At 40.9% G+C, this 15,647-nt stretch overlaps 1 protein-coding gene across 1 annotated transcript in view; it reads left to right on the forward strand.

Annotated features, from left to right (window-relative positions):
- Window positions 1-15,647, forward strand: part of smg1 (SMG1 nonsense mediated mRNA decay associated PI3K related kinase) — a 64,769-nt gene that overhangs the window by 8,239 nt on the left and 40,883 nt on the right. The window contains exons 5-22 of the mRNA XM_042505560.1: window positions 15-73; window positions 1,141-1,354; window positions 1,488-1,613; window positions 1,696-1,768; window positions 3,551-3,648; window positions 4,562-4,735; window positions 6,731-6,952; window positions 7,494-7,595; window positions 8,028-8,318; window positions 8,550-8,680; window positions 10,410-10,568; window positions 12,130-12,248; window positions 12,370-12,457; window positions 12,559-12,660; window positions 13,664-13,804; window positions 13,978-14,204; window positions 14,840-15,039; window positions 15,190-15,351. Coding sequence (XP_042361494.1) covers window positions 15-73; window positions 1,141-1,354; window positions 1,488-1,613; window positions 1,696-1,768; window positions 3,551-3,648; window positions 4,562-4,735; window positions 6,731-6,952; window positions 7,494-7,595; window positions 8,028-8,318; window positions 8,550-8,680; window positions 10,410-10,568; window positions 12,130-12,248; window positions 12,370-12,457; window positions 12,559-12,660; window positions 13,664-13,804; window positions 13,978-14,204; window positions 14,840-15,039; window positions 15,190-15,351 — 2,688 coding nt within the window. The remainder of the gene's footprint in view (window positions 1-14; window positions 74-1,140; window positions 1,355-1,487; window positions 1,614-1,695; window positions 1,769-3,550; window positions 3,649-4,561; window positions 4,736-6,730; window positions 6,953-7,493; window positions 7,596-8,027; window positions 8,319-8,549; window positions 8,681-10,409; window positions 10,569-12,129; window positions 12,249-12,369; window positions 12,458-12,558; window positions 12,661-13,663; window positions 13,805-13,977; window positions 14,205-14,839; window positions 15,040-15,189; window positions 15,352-15,647) is intronic.

Consider the following 15,647-nt stretch of genomic DNA (forward strand, 5'->3'; position numbering starts at 1 on the left):
TTTCTGCGACATAGACCCTGGTCAAACAGCTGGACACCATCCTCAGCACACTGAATGACATTTTGAACGAGAGGTAAGAGAAGGGGGCGTGCTTTAGGTTGATTGGGTCAGGGCTGCTGCATTACAGACGTACTGTAGAAAGAGGTCAGAATAGGTTGTTGTATGTTTTTAGGTTTTGATAATGCAAAACTTGCAAACTTGTTCTGAGGAAGTGTGTCTGTCTGAAACATTTGCATGAAAAAATGATTTCAGCAAAGTGCTGTCCGGTTGCACATGGATGTAGATATCCAATGAATAAAAGAGGTTAATTCTCAGTCAAAACAGACATGCATCTGTCTAAGCCATGACAAGATGGTCTGCAGACTGTGCTCAGTTAGTGCAGTCCTTACTATATGCACCACCTCTGTCTCAAAAGCACCATGACTTCTGCTGTGTTCACATGGAATCTGGCAGATGGCAAACCGGATGTCATTTGAGTGAACGACAGCAGGTCGGTAAATTAGGCGAGGCCGGCAGAGAAAACCAGCAACAGCAGACGGCATTGTTGTCCAAAGTTAATTTTTTAAATTTTTTTTGGCATACTCCTGAACTGAATTTTGAAGGAGAAAACATGGCCAATCTGGACGAAAAGCTAATAATTTTGGTGCAGCAGCACCCAGAATTGTATGATCAAAAAATTAAATCCTACTTTAATGTTACAAGACAAGTGCACAAATGGCAGAATAATGAATGAATAAATGACTTTTGGAGGGAATTTAACGATCATTGTAAGTTTGCAATACAATATGAAGAGAACGTTTCCTTTCATGGCCATGTAAATTACTTCAGTAGTGACATGAAATAATAGACATGAAATCATTTTACTTAAAACATTTAGTCAATTTTTTTGAAAAATCACCATAGCAACATATTGCCATGCGTATTGTATTTTGCCATCCTGCCATTCCGTCAGATTTTTTCCTTTTTTTCCGTGCCGTCCCTGAGGTGTTGCTGGTCTGCCATCTGCCAGATTTCATGTGAACGCAGCATTTTAACCTTCACTGCAGCCCCTGTTTTATCAACAATGATTGCTCTGCTCGTCCCACATGCCCTGCAGTCTCTAACATGTAGTCTCCTCCCCCGTGTTGTTGACGTGTGTAGCAGTAAGCTGCTGTGGGAGTTGCGTCAGGACGCTGCAGCCTGTCTGGGTCTCCTCTGCACAGTGCTCAGCTACGAGGCTGAGCGCATCTTCAAGTGGCTCTTCCTCAAGTTCACCTCGAGCAGTCGGGACGAGGTGAAGCTGTTGTACCTGGTGGCAACACAGCGCGCTTTGGAGGCTGCAGGAGAGAGGAAGGCCTTCTCTCACGTCATGCAGGTAATCGCACATGGAGGCGCCAGTTAATTTCCGTACAGCTCCGGGCTGGGCTTTGTTCCTAAAATACTCTGTGGCCAGATTCATAAAGATGGAGCATGATGATTTCATGAACTGAGTGTTTTGTGTGTTTCAGCTGGTGATGAGCAATCTGCAGTCCATCCTGGAGAACGTGGACACACCAGAGCTACTCTGTCAGAGCGTAAAGTGTATTCTTCAGGTGGCTCGCTGCTACCCGCATGTCTTCAGCACTAACTTTCGGGTAAGTGTTCAGCTGTGATTCGTGTTGTTGCTCATGTAAGTGGCACACAGGGTCAATTTAGGGGTTTGCTGTTCTTCCACAGGACACAGTGGACATCTTGGTGGGATGGCACATTGATCACACACAGAAGCAGTCACTCACTCAGCAGGTTTCAGGTCAGTTGGATTTCTTGTTGGTTCAGGTTGAAAACTTTTTGGCACTGTATTCTGGTAATTAAGTTGGATTGATATGTCTGTCTACCTCATACTATGCTTCTTTTCCGCCTTGAAATTTGGTCTATTTTTGTGCCGCCTGCCTGTGGCTTAACTAACCCTTTGGGCTCGCTGTAATATTACACACACACTCGTATTGCCCTGTGCATAAAATGTGCTTTTCAAAATCAGGCTTTAGAAAATATTATACAACACATACATCAATATGATTTTCATTAAGTTCATTTTTCAACCAACATTAGTCCTAATCATAAATTTCAAATATTCAGTAATTTTCAGAATGTTAACCTTTTAAATGCCAGGTTCTTGTCATGATGCCACCCTGTTTTTAGATGAAAAAAAATATTTTCAATATACTACATGCTCGATTTTTTTATGATGATCACAGTTTTGTATATGTCATTGATTTGCAGCAACATTGGTTGTGACAATGCACCTAGTGGAAATAGCATGTATTTTCTCCATATATAGTAAAAATGTCAAATTCCAAGGCAAAAGACCAGAATGACACCCAGAAATAATAGAATGCATGTTTTTATGCTTTGATGGCTGTGGGATCAAAAATTGCAATTGAATGAGTTTCAGTGGCGCATTTTTTTCTTAACAGTATGAATGTAACAGTTTATGAATTTATTGAGTTGATTTAACAATTGCATTTAACAGCCTGTCTACAGAGGAGGCGTTTCAGCCATTTTTTATGCCTCTTCACCGGCTGTCCCCATGGATGGAAGCATTATATGTTTTTGGGTTGTCTGTCCATCCCATTCTTGTGAACGTTACATCTCAAGAACACCTTGGGAGAATTTCTTCAGATTTGGCACAAATGTCCACTTGGACTCGACAATGACCTGTTTCAATTTTGTTGATCATAGGTCAGAGGTCAACACCACTGATCCTGGTATGCCTCATTCTTGTGAACACCTTAAAGAGATTTTTTTTGGGGGGGCATAAATGTCCACTTTGAGTCAAGGACAACCTGATAAGATATTGGTGGTCAAAGGTCAAGGTCATTGTGGCATTACATCCATCCCATTCTCCTGAATGTGATATCTCAAGAACACCCTGAGGGACTTTCCTCAAATTTGGCACAAACATCCACTTGGACTCAAGAATTAACTGATTAGAATTTGGTGGACAGAGGTCACTATAATCTCACAAATCATCTTTTCAGGCCGTTGCATTCACATACATGCTAATTATGACCCAAAAGTCTAATATAATAATAAAGTGACAAAATGTTATATCATATCAAGGTCAAAGGTAACTTTACTTTGAAGTCATAATGTTTTGTAAAAATGCTTTTCTGGGCATCACTCAACATCATATCTCAGGAACAGAAGGGGAGATATGTGGTCATATCAAGAATTGGTGACTAATTTTGGGTGTCCACCATGAATCTGTGCTGATTGTATAGATCTTGTCTGCCTGGAGGGAGGATGTGTGTGACCTGAAGCATGTTTTTCCAATGCGATTCAGTTTTTTTTCTTTTTATTGACACACACACACACACACACACACACATTCATTTAGTAATATAGTGTTGGGTTGTAAGTGCTACCAAAATGTTGGTGACCAACATAGGTGGACTGTGTCTGAACATAACCTGCTGCTGCTCTGCTGTCATGTTGAAAGCATAATACGCTGCCTGTGTGGATGAGGTGTGAAAGTGTAATTGAAGTCAGGCACCTAACCGTCTGCCTCTCTGTTCTCTCTGTCTGTGTTCAGTCTGGTTGCAGAGTCTGGAGCAGTTCTGGGTGGCAGACCTGACCTTCTCCACCACCCTGCTGGGACAGTTCTTGGAGGACATGGAGGCATATGCAGAGGTGAAGTTGGTCCAGAGTCTTATGCCGTGTTTACAGTAAACGCTATACATTTTTTTGTGTCGCGTTACTCATGTGTATACGTCCACCGGGGTATTATCTGGAGCATTTTGCAACTCGCAAAAAACACAGCTGTTAGTTGTGCTTGTGTTGGCAAGAAGAGGCAGGTAACGGCTAACTTGGTAAGCTGTGAAATACAACAGAAAGCCGGATCTAAACACACAGTGTATTTTCAGAGCTGACCATGTAACTTTCTAGCTTTGCTCACTGATCTCTGAGCCCTTCACGTCCTTATTTGTTCAGTACAGTACTGATGCTGAGTGTAGCTCAGTGTGTCCACAGAAAGCGACACGGTTTGTCCTTTAGGAGAATCTCAACTAGATCCTAACACAGATATACTTTCGCAACACAGCGTCACACCAAAGTCTTGCTCAAGTTAAGAAATTTCAATTTGCACGATGGATGTGAAGACATGATTGATGTGTACCGTGTCAAACGCGTCCATTGCACCGCTTGGCATGAATACGTGTCTTTGCATTGACTTTGTATGTAAAGTCGCAGTGCGAATCCCTCACATCTCATTTGGTGTGAACACACCTTTAAACCGAGCCACAGCGAGCCGCGCTTAAATGCAAGTTAAGTCATCAAGTATCATAAAGTCAAGTTTTGGAAATTTTAATGATTTTACAGGCTAGGACAACAAATTATATATAGTGGGACAAAATTATAAATTAAATATCAATATTTTCAATATTTGAACTGAGACAAAGCCAATAAACATTTTTGTTATTGTCACTCAAAATACTGTAATACTAAACAAGAAATCTTGTTTAAATGATATTCAAGAATAAATATAGTCCCATAGAAGTGGTGAGGGACTTTGTCAAAGACTTGACTGAGTGTGTTGTCTGTTTAGGATCTGAACCATGTGATGTCAGGTGAGGTGCTGGATGAAGACATCCCCCCTCCCTCAGTGTCACTGCCCAAGCTGGCAGCTCTACTGAGGGTTTTCAGCACGGTGGTCCGCAGCATCGGAGAGCGATTCAGCCCCTTCAGAGGACCACCAATCACCGAGGCCTATGTCACCGATGTAAGAACCACACCTAACACACCCTACTGTTGTAAGAGAAGCACTGAACAGTAGTCAACTCCTTGGGGACGTGATGTTTATTTAAGATGAAATATAGATCCCTTTCTAATATGTCGACAGTGTTAGATACAAAAGTGTTCTTTGTTGCGTGTAAGAGTCACTTTGAAGTTCAACTGAAGCTAATATGGGGCTTCAGCAGTCTGTGTCAGACAAATAAAGAGGTGATCTTCAAACTTAGAGCCTTGTTTAGCCCTAAATACATTCTTTGTGTTACAGTACCCCCTCTGCAGCTCTGCATGAAAACTGTTTCAGGAGACACAAAGAGGCAATTTAGTACTCAGAAGACTGGAAGATAAACATGAATGTTCTTTTTAGATAGATATAATATTGACCGATATGTGAGAAAATTATTGTTTTGGTTCCCATAATGGAGTTTTAGCTAATTATCACATTTTAGAATAGCTGCAAACTAGGGATGCCAATGCAAACCATAATGGTGAAGGCACTCAAGTAAACATTGGTGTTGTATTACAGGGTGGCAAGGGGTCCTTAAGAAGTCTTCAGATGTCTTAAAAGCACATTTACTTTAAAAAGACCTTAAAAAGTACATCACACAAGACATCTTTAATTCAGATTGGATGGGTCTTACACCTGGAACATGCTTTATGGGTTAGCAGTGTGTGATGGTAACCTCTCCAAACTGCAGCGTGTTGCACGCTTGCGGTGTCCACACTCACATTGTGTTTGCTGTGATGCATCTGCACGGCTGCCTGCTGCTATGAGTTCTGTATTTCAACATTTATAAGCACATATTCCGCTCATTTATGAAGTTGTGCAGCTCTTGCATTGTCAATAATAAGGCCCTGCAAATATTTCACAATAAAATACCTTGTGTCAACAACTGATGGGATTCTGTGGCAGAGATGTTGTCAGAAGACTTTTATTTTGAAATGGAAGCAGGAGAGTTTGAGTAGAACAGATATACAGTATATTTGTATATCCTTATGTCTGTGACTGATAAAGACATTGAAACTGTAGTACAAGGCGTTCTCGAGTCAGTATAATTACCAAAACAGCATTTTCACTGTCTGTTTCTGCTGACCACAGCACACAGAAAAAATCAGCAAGCCTCTGTTTCTCTAGATGTGCCACAGCTGCGACGCGCCTGACCAGCGCTGCTTATGCAGGCAGTTCGGTTGCTCTATGAACAGGTTCCACGACTCTCACGCATGCAGTGTGTTCCAGGCGTTAAATGTTATTTAGTCTGTATTTAGTCAGTTATTTAGTTAGTGCTACTGGAAACATAATTTCATCAGGAAGAAAACACTGTTTGACAGGGGAACAGAATTCAACACAAGACCAATGTTTGAGTAATGCCCTTTTTTTTTGCATTTAGATCATACAATGAGTCTGCACCGTTAAACTGAGGCCTTGGTAGCCAGCATGCTCGTTACTTTATTTTTTCTTCGTTCTTTGTTCAGAGTATTACCAGTGTCATTTTACCTTACTTGTCATTTCGAACTGACATCAATGTGTTTACTTGGTGTGTATTTCCATTGCGAATTATATCTTTAATTCGATTTAAAGTGGTCTCAACAATACTTCCATTTAATTTGTCTAAACCTTTCTCACATTTTTGGATATGTAAGATTAATATTGGGTATTCTATGTACTATCTGTACTCCCAAGCAACAGACCTATAGCAAATATTGTTAGGTTATGGAAATGTCTTTCAAAACCTTTTTTTTAAAAACATTTTTTGCATGAATACATTTGTTTCTTTCTGCTGCAACCAAATGTAGAAAGCACGATTACGTGAGAGGCACGATAAGAGGCCAGGATCAGTTAAAATCTCCCTTACTGCTACTTCAGTGGTAGAAATATATAAAATATATCAAATGAAGTTAAGAACATTCCATCAGTGACTGTAAATGCCATACCAGTTGTATTATGGTATCAGGATTATTTCTCCTTTCTGTTGTGTGTTTTCTTCAGGTTCTGAACCGGGTTCTGGCCTGTGTGACCACGGCAAAGCAGGTTCAGTTCTCTGAGGCGGTGCTCACAGCAGGGAATGAGTGTGTCGGTGTGTTGCTGGCCAGCGTGGAGCCCTGTGGTCAGCTGATGGAGGCCGTCCTCGCCTACGGCCTGGACCAGCTCGACTGCTGCCGGGCTTGCGGTCCAGACTACAACCTGGCAGTGCTCAGCCTCGTTACTCTGGTAACAGCCACTTTAAGATTTCGATCACGCCTGTAGTTAGTTTTATGTCGATCTCAGCCACAGTGTTCGTCTCTGTCATTTGGTGGTCCAGACAAATCTGGTTATTTTTGTTTCGCTGTGCAAGATGGACCAATTGTTATGGACCTTACTTTACAATTTTCAGCCTTGTTTTTTTAATTTCATTTTTATTTTGTTATGTTTATTCTCTGAGGAAAGTTTGTTCTGGGGCCATTTACATTTTTGGCTTGAGTATTATTCTTCTTTTTACTAAACAATTGCACAGCTTTGTTAGATGAGAGATAAGGTTGACAAGTGTATGCCTGAAGCTTCAGTCATGTTTGTGTGAATGCACCTAGTATGAATATTAATTTCTAAGAAGAAGATATCTCTGTCAAGCAGAACTCTCAGGCCTGGGAATTCCTGCAGCCATACAGTTTCAAGAGAGCCTTTCCACACAGAGAGAACAGTTGAGCTTTACTTCTCTGTTAGACCTTTTTCTGTTACATTTCCTCAGTCATTTTGACTATGCTTGTGGTTTTAGATTGTGGACCAGATCAACACGAAGCTGCCTGCGTCCTTTGTTGAAAAATTGTTGGCACCCGACTCCCAGCTGCTGAAGCTTCGCTTTCATCGAGAGAAAGAGGTATGCGAGCGTGTGTTGCTTAATCGAAAAGCTCATTTTCCTACATGTAAAGGCCCAGACACACCAAACTGGAATCAGAGAACACACCAAACCAACAGCCAAAATAGCAGGTGGCTGTTATCTGTAATTATCATTCAAAAAGGGAAATCAGAAGACCGTCTGGATTTTTAAAAATATAAAGGAAAGACTTTTCCTTTTTTAGTAAGGCTGTTCTTGTCTGAACGTGGCCTGAGATAAACATTTTTCTTTGGAGCTTGTGCACAGGGACACTGTCATGTGGTAAAGAGAGGGATAATTGAAAACTGGCTTTTGGTCAGGGTGAAGGCTGCTCTATTTGTGGTTGACGATAGTTTTGATCAAATGAAATGAAACAATATAATGTTCTCAAACGTTTGCTAACCTCTCTTTGTGTGTGTGTGTGTGGACTCACAGGTGATGTCAGCTGTTCATGGTGTGTACCAGGCGCTGCTCAGCCTGAAAAACATTCCAACACTAGAGGCAGCTTATAAGATGGTCCTGGGTGAAATGGCATGTGCCTTGTCCAGCCTGATGGCAACCCTGGAGCCCAGTGGCAGGGCCCCAACACCCGGCAGCCCCTGCCCCAGCATCCAGCACCCTGCTTTTGCCTCCCTCACTCTCCCCCAGGAGAAGGCTCAGTTCATCCTCATTTTCAACCTGAGCACCCTCACCACCATCGGCAACACCAAGAACTCTCTCATCGGGGTGAGCCACTGCGTTTTTAGTGATCACTAAATAGTACTAAACTGTAAAAAAAAAAAAAAAAAAAAAAATGCCACAGTCAGAGTGAAGGTATCCCTTTCCTACATAATATTCTTTAACACAAAGGTGCTCGGTCACAAATTTGTCCTGATAAAAAGCTTGAGCAGCATAAATTGATAATCTGCTCTTTTATGTTGTCATATGTTCATTTTGAAATTTGTTTCATCTGTTTAGATGTGGGCGTTGTCTCCGACGGTTTTCGCTCTGCTCAGTCAAAACCTGATGCTGGTCCACTCTGAGTTAGCAGTCTACTATCCTGCTATCCAGTATGCTGTCCTCTACACCCTGTACTCCCACTGCACAAGGTAATACATGCACACCTGTACTGTGAGCAGCAGCTCTGCTGTCCACCACAACATTCTGACTCTTACTCACCTATTAGACCAAGTGGCCTCACTTTGTTTCATATGTGTATTTGCAGAAGAAGCTGCTAGATTAATACATTTACTTAAAGTCCTCACATCCTTTTTTTGCATTGTTACAGACAGAATTTCAATTTAGGATTTTTTTTATAGCGATTAATCCTAGAATTTAAATAGTGAATCATATTCATTGCATTTTAATCACATTTTAATCAACTTTTTTCAGACTCAGTCAATCAATCAGACTTTATTTGTATAGCACTTCTCATACAAATGAACTGTAACACAAAGCGCTTTATACAATAAAACCAAAATCTAAAGAGCAATCCAAAACACACACATACATACATACATATGCACGCACACACTCACACTCACACACACGTGCGCGCGCACGCGCACACACACGCACATGCACGCACAAGCACGCACAAGCATGCACAAGTGCAGAATTGTGCTTAAAACCGCGGCCTGAGGAAACGCTACCATAAGTGAGGAAACACCAGAGGCAGGATAAAACCAACAGACAAAAGATGAAAAAGTAAATAAATAAGGAAGCAGATAAAGAGATTAATAAATCACATGATAGTAGCATTACAAATAAATAAATAAATACATAAGTAGATGAGTAATCAGGCAAAATATGCAAGCTGTAAATAAGAGGTAAATTAAAGGATAAAAACAGAAAGTAAAGCGAATAAATACGTTAAAATTATAAAATGATAAAGAAAGTAGTAAAACTGTCCCCCAGACTGTAATATATATATAAATAAAGGTCAATTAAAAGCCAACCTAAAACAACTGATCTTGTGTTTACTTAATTTTTTCTGCATTACAAAGTGGTTAGTATTGACATGGTGATGCAATTCTGAACAGACTGTCTAAATGTCAGCAAAAACCTGCATGGGATGAGCATAAAATAGGCAGTTCTATACAGAAACACAGGAACTATTTTCATTCAGATATCTGAACCCTGAAAGATGGCCATGCGTTTTTTTTAATTGCCAAACTTTAGCCTTTCTCTGAGCATTATTTTGCCCCCTTACTTGAGAATCCAGCATGATGTGGTTGGTATTCCTCAGGTCTGCTTGTTTCATATAATACCAGTATCATCGTTTGTAGCTTACTCAGCCCGGTGCCGCCTCTTAAAGAGATTAGGGTGATTAAGGTATTAATGCAGGCAGCCCTAAGGTTATATGGATTTTCCCATCCCTCTACACAGATTTACAGCATTGAGGTGCCTTCTGTTTTTCAAGTTAAAATAAATGCAGACCAAAGAAAAACAAACCACATGTATTGTTTTTCTGACTGTGGCATCACAAGCTCTGTGTGCCAGCTGAAGTACAGAAGCTAGATGCCCTGATCATAATTTTACTTAATTATATACTTAATATATATACATACTATACATACTTAATTTAATCTTTGACTTTTCTCAGGTTATTTCATGTTTTTGTTTTAAATATTCATGTTTTTTTTGTTCTAATTTCAGGGAATTTTCATGAAACTTTATACAAATTTCTTGCTAAGTTTTTGTCCATTTCTGCTAGGTTAGTTTTAAGGAAATCAAGCCAATTTGCCCAGGTTTTGAAGGGTTAAGTAAATGCTCTGAACCACAGTCACCTGTTGAAGCTGTTCCTAACCAGCCTTGGCGTCTCCTCTGTTTGTCCAGACACGATCACTTCATCTCATCCAGCCTGTCATCTTCTCCCTCCCTGTTTGATGGCGCCGTCATCAGCACCGTGACCACGGCAACAAAGAAACATTTCAGCACGCTGCTAAGCCTACTGGGAGGTCTGCTGGTGAAGGAGCACCTATACCCCGAGGCCAGGTGCTACATCATGCTAATTTAACAAATTCAACCTGATCTCAACACTGAACTATATTTGAACAGGACACATATTTAACAGTTACATCATCTTTACTAACATAGTTTCATTAGCGCACAACAACGAAATAGACATGAACAAATGATCCACATGGAGAGCTGTTCTTTTAATTGACCTCTCTCGCACATGCACACCTGGCACCATTAACACACCTTTTGTTTTTTTTTTTTTTTGCACACCTGTTATACGATTTTAAGACAATGATATACTAGTTGCTTTACATAGTTTGTTTAAATGCATTTGTGCAAAAAAAGCTCAAAAATCCATGTTCGTGAGCTTGAAAAAGTATTTAAAACATCAAGGTAACTGGTAATTGGCATGGAAGTTGAGTGAAAGACATAGTAAAGGAATGTTTGACACACAAGCACATTTTTAGATGTTTTAAATAGTAAAGTATAACCCAGCCTGGACCATATTTTCTCAAGTTTTTGTGATTACATTTTTTTAAATTGGTCCAGTATTGAGTGAGACTGCTGCAGATAGCAGCTACGAAAGAGGCTCAAATATTACTGCTGCATGCAATCGAGCACCGTCAGTTTACATCCACTAAAAATTAGCTTTTGCCACTAACAGGCTCCGATTGTTATTCTAAGTGTCTGTCAACATTTTTGAAAAAGAACACCTACAGAGATAGATATCTTTGTTAAAAAAGTAAGACCCTTTTTGTTTAACCAGAAACAGCCCCAAAATTCCCATCGTTGAACACACCGGCCTTCTTGTAAATAAAAAGGAATTTAAGTGTGTATAGAGTCAGCATAATTTCACATCTGACTGGGCAAACTAAGTTTATTCCAGCACAAACAAGTGTGTTTGTGGTGTTTGTTGAAATAGAAAAGAGATGAACCAAGATTTTCCTGTGAGTTTTATTTTGCCTCTATCGACTTTGAAGTGTGTTTGACAATGATAAAATAATTGTTTATTTAAATGAAGTCTGGTGGGTTTGACAATTGCAATTTTGGGGCTGTTCCTGGTTAAACAAAAAAAATAGACCTTAGTAGGGATCCTTTCATTAATTTGGTCAGACACCTTTACAACAATCTGCCTGTCAGTGACAAAAACAAGCACTTTTAGTGGACATAAATTAATGATGTTCAGTTATCCGCAGCGTGTTTCACTGGCTTGCTTAGTATGTAATTTCAAAAACTGTCGTTCCCGTAAGTCACTTAGACAGAAAAACATGGGAAAACAGGGTCCAGGTTGGTAAACATTGAGGTTACCCTTTAATTTGAGCCAAAAAGACAGTCAGTGTGCTAACAAGCCCCATAGAAGCAACTGTTTATGTGACTAGTAGCTATGTAACGATGCAAAGTGAACCCATATTTCAACAAATGCTTTTATTTGGAAAGCTCATTATCAAAAATCCTAATTTGCCTCAGAAGGCTTTACAGCCATCCCTCTGTTCTTGGACTCTCACAGCTGATAAGGACCCCCCCAAAAAAAAACAAACAAACACCCAAACATTCCTGGATGCGTTTTTGTGATGCGTTTGTGTTGGTTTGACAGGAGGCTGCTGCTGACCTGGGCTCAGGAGGTTTCTGTGCTGATGAAGAAGTCCGACACCTACAGTCCTCTCTTCTCCCTCCCCTCCTTCAACAAGTTCTGCAGGGGCCTGCTGGCTAATGGTGAGCCCAGTCTGTCCAGTGCTTCCAGCAAGGCCTTTGTAACCTTCTGCTTCCACAGGCTGACAGGCTGTGTTATTATCATCTGTTATTAAGTGTTTTCCCTCCATGTCTCTCTGGACAGGTCTGAATGAAGATCAGAGTATCTGCCTTCAGACATGCCACAGTCTGCAGGTCCTGTCTTCATCTCTATCCACTGAGCTGCTGCAGAGGTGAACATCATGCACACACACTAACACACTGCTCTCAGGCACTGTTTAAAATGTGATCTGTAAAGCAGGCTGCTCTCTTACCGCTCTGTTCTGTCCATTAGGTGTGTGGATGTGTCCAGAGTCCAGCTGGTCCACTCAGCAGTGAGGGTGAGGCAGGCCTACGGCAAGCTGCTCAGGACAATCCCCCTTGATGTGGCTCTGAGGTAAGATTTATAATATGTCTTGAGGGTATCTATAGTAAAATGGATCTCTTCTCTACATGCAGCAACAAATCTGTTTGACATATTGTATGCAGGGTTCCCGCTGATCCCTAAAAAGTCTTCAAAGACATTAAATTGATTTATCAAAAAAGGCTTTCATTAGCATAAACTGTCTTAAATCAGTTTTTCAAAGGTCTAAAAAAAATGCCAGAAGGATATTATTCATCTTTTTTCTGATGTTATATTGTAAAATCTCAAAATAATTGGTAAAAAATTGGTATTTTTGAATACTTACTTACTGAATGCCTCTTACATTGCCTCTTACATTGACATCATGCAGATCAGAATAGAAGAATTCTTTTTTTTTTTTTTTTTTTTAACGTTTTAAGTAGATGAACTGACTTTTTAAATTGACCAAACGGGTCATTCTTAATGTTACAATAACCATTGGTATAAAATTTTTATTAAAAACATCTTAAAAGTCTTAAAGCTACCTTGCCTCGCATTCACGGACCTGCAAAAAACGTCTGATATTCGAGTGACACCACAGAAAATCTGCATGTATGCGTGTATGAAATAAATGAAGAAAAATTCACTCCTTTGGGAACACTCCTGTTGCATCAGCTGGAATACCATAAGAAAGAACTAAAAAAGTATGCCAATATATGCTGTAAGTAAACCATAAAAACAAGACAGTTATAAGACCAGCTAAGATAGACCCTGACTTTGGCATGTAGAAGATGATTTACTAAAGGCCTGCAGCAGTGTGGTGAGTTAAGAGGATTGAGGACTCAGCTGTCAATGACGATATCAAACAGACAATTAAAAAGGTTTTTCAATTGTGTATCACCACAAAATAATAGTACTCACAAAATAATAAGCTGATTGGTCCAGTAGTTTGCAAAAATTAGATCTAGATAGATACACACACTCACATGCACAGACAGACCTTGTGACTTATTAATCGTGTGTGTGTGTGTGTGTGTGTGATTATGTTTATCCACAGTAACCACAGTCACCCTGAGATGAGGGAGATCTCACTGGCCATCCGCCACCACATGAGCCGAGCACCGAGCAGCACCTTCCACCCCCAGGATTTCAGCGACCTCATCAGCTTCATCTTGTATGGAATCCTGCACCGCGGAGGGTATGTGTCACAGACTGCCACATGCACTCTCTCCTCACTGGGAATAATTAAAAAACAGTACTGGCAAAAAACAACTTTTATGGCTACTCAGCCTGTAACATCATACTGTTTGCCAAATTGTAATGCTATAAGTAATGTTATTCATGCTGGAATCCATATTTCTCCATCCACAGCAAGGATCCCTGGCTTGAGCGTCTGTACTACAGCTGCCAGCGGCTGGAGAAACGGGACGGCCGAGGAGGGGCAGACGGCAGCAGGCCAGGTGTGGTTCCACGGGTGCTGCTGAAAACGGAGGCGGTGCTGTGGCAGTGGGCGGTGTGGGAGGCTGCACAGTTCACTGTTTTGTCCAAACTCCGAACACCGCTGGGCCGAGCTCAGGACACCTTCCAGACCATTGAAGGTAACGAGATGAGATCATGTTTGTTTGAGTTTCACCTCAGACTGCTTTGGCAGGCTTTTGTAGAGGAAAGAAAGGACATAGTAGACATGGGGCATGCCTTGTGCAAAGCCCATGGTTTTCTCCTCAAGGTCCCTCTAAACCCGTCCATACACTATTGTTTCTCTTTTCCTCTCTTCTCTTTATATAATTTATTCTCCTCTTCCTCTCACCCTTTTTTTATTTTGATTTCCTATTTTTCTTTTTTTCAATAATATAAGTTTATTTGTGAAAAATATATGTGTAAACTTGTTTGAGATGCTAAACATGTATGACAACTTATACTTAGGGTATTTTTTTATTTTGTCAAACAATGTTCTCTATGCATTACTAGCAGAAACTGTATTTTCACTCCAATGCCATTTTTAGTTGTATGTTAACTTTGAAAAAACAAAATAATAAAAAAAATGAAAAAAAGGCTAATTTATTAACTTAAAAAAACTTTGTTATTCTGAAAATGTTCGATAGACAGTAGAGAGGTGACTGAAAACAAAGAAAAAGAGATGGGGAAACACTGTTGGACATGAACCAACATGTTGCTGCCCCCAGTGCACTGCAGCCTTCTGGTATTCTTATTCTTGTGTGTCCCTGTGTGTCAGGTATGATTCGGAGCCTGGCTGCCCACAGTCTGAACCCAGAGCAGGATGTTGGAGCGTGGGCCGGTGCTGGAGGCGACGGGGATGGCCACCACTCCAATCAGCTCCGTCTCGCTCTGCTGCTTCAGTATGTGGAGAACCTGGAGAAGCTTATGTACAACGCCTATGAGGGCTGCGCCAATGCTCTCACTGCCCCGCCAAAGGTGTGCAGTCTCACACCCCACCCTGGTTAAAGATATAAGTGTTTAAAATTATTATTAAAATGGGCATCAGACTGGCAACCACTTACCTTTATAATCATTAGCCTGTTTATCAATAATGTGATGAATCCTCCCTCCTCCTCTGTGTCTCAGGGTATCAGGACGTTTTTCTACACCAACCGTCAGACGTGCCAGGACTGGCTGACAAGGATCCGCCTGGCGCTGATGAGAGTCGGTCTTCTGTCCGGCCAACCAGCAGTAACCATTCGCCACGGCTTTGACCTGCTCACAGAGATAAAGAACAGCAGCACACAGGTCAGTATAAATATACTGTTACATGTTGGGCTGCCCCCGGAGACCAGAGTGTCAAGTTGAGCAGTTGTTTTTGTGTTTTTTTGCTGGTCAGTGTGCTATGCAGTGTACTCCTGGGAATGTTTTGGTCCCCAGATTTGTTGCTGAGTGAGTGCTCCTGACTTTCACACTACTCTTTGGTACAGTCATCTGTGAACACAATGCAGCGGCACAGAGGAAGAGAGACTGTGCGCCGTAGGACTCCAAACTAGGGGGTTGACAGATATTGTTTTTTTTTCAGGGCCGATACCAATTATTAG

The sequence above is a fragment of the Plectropomus leopardus genome, chromosome 17 (genome assembly GCF_008729295.1).
Source record: "Plectropomus leopardus isolate mb chromosome 17, YSFRI_Pleo_2.0, whole genome shotgun sequence".
NCBI lineage: Eukaryota > Metazoa > Chordata > Actinopteri > Perciformes > Serranidae > Plectropomus > Plectropomus leopardus.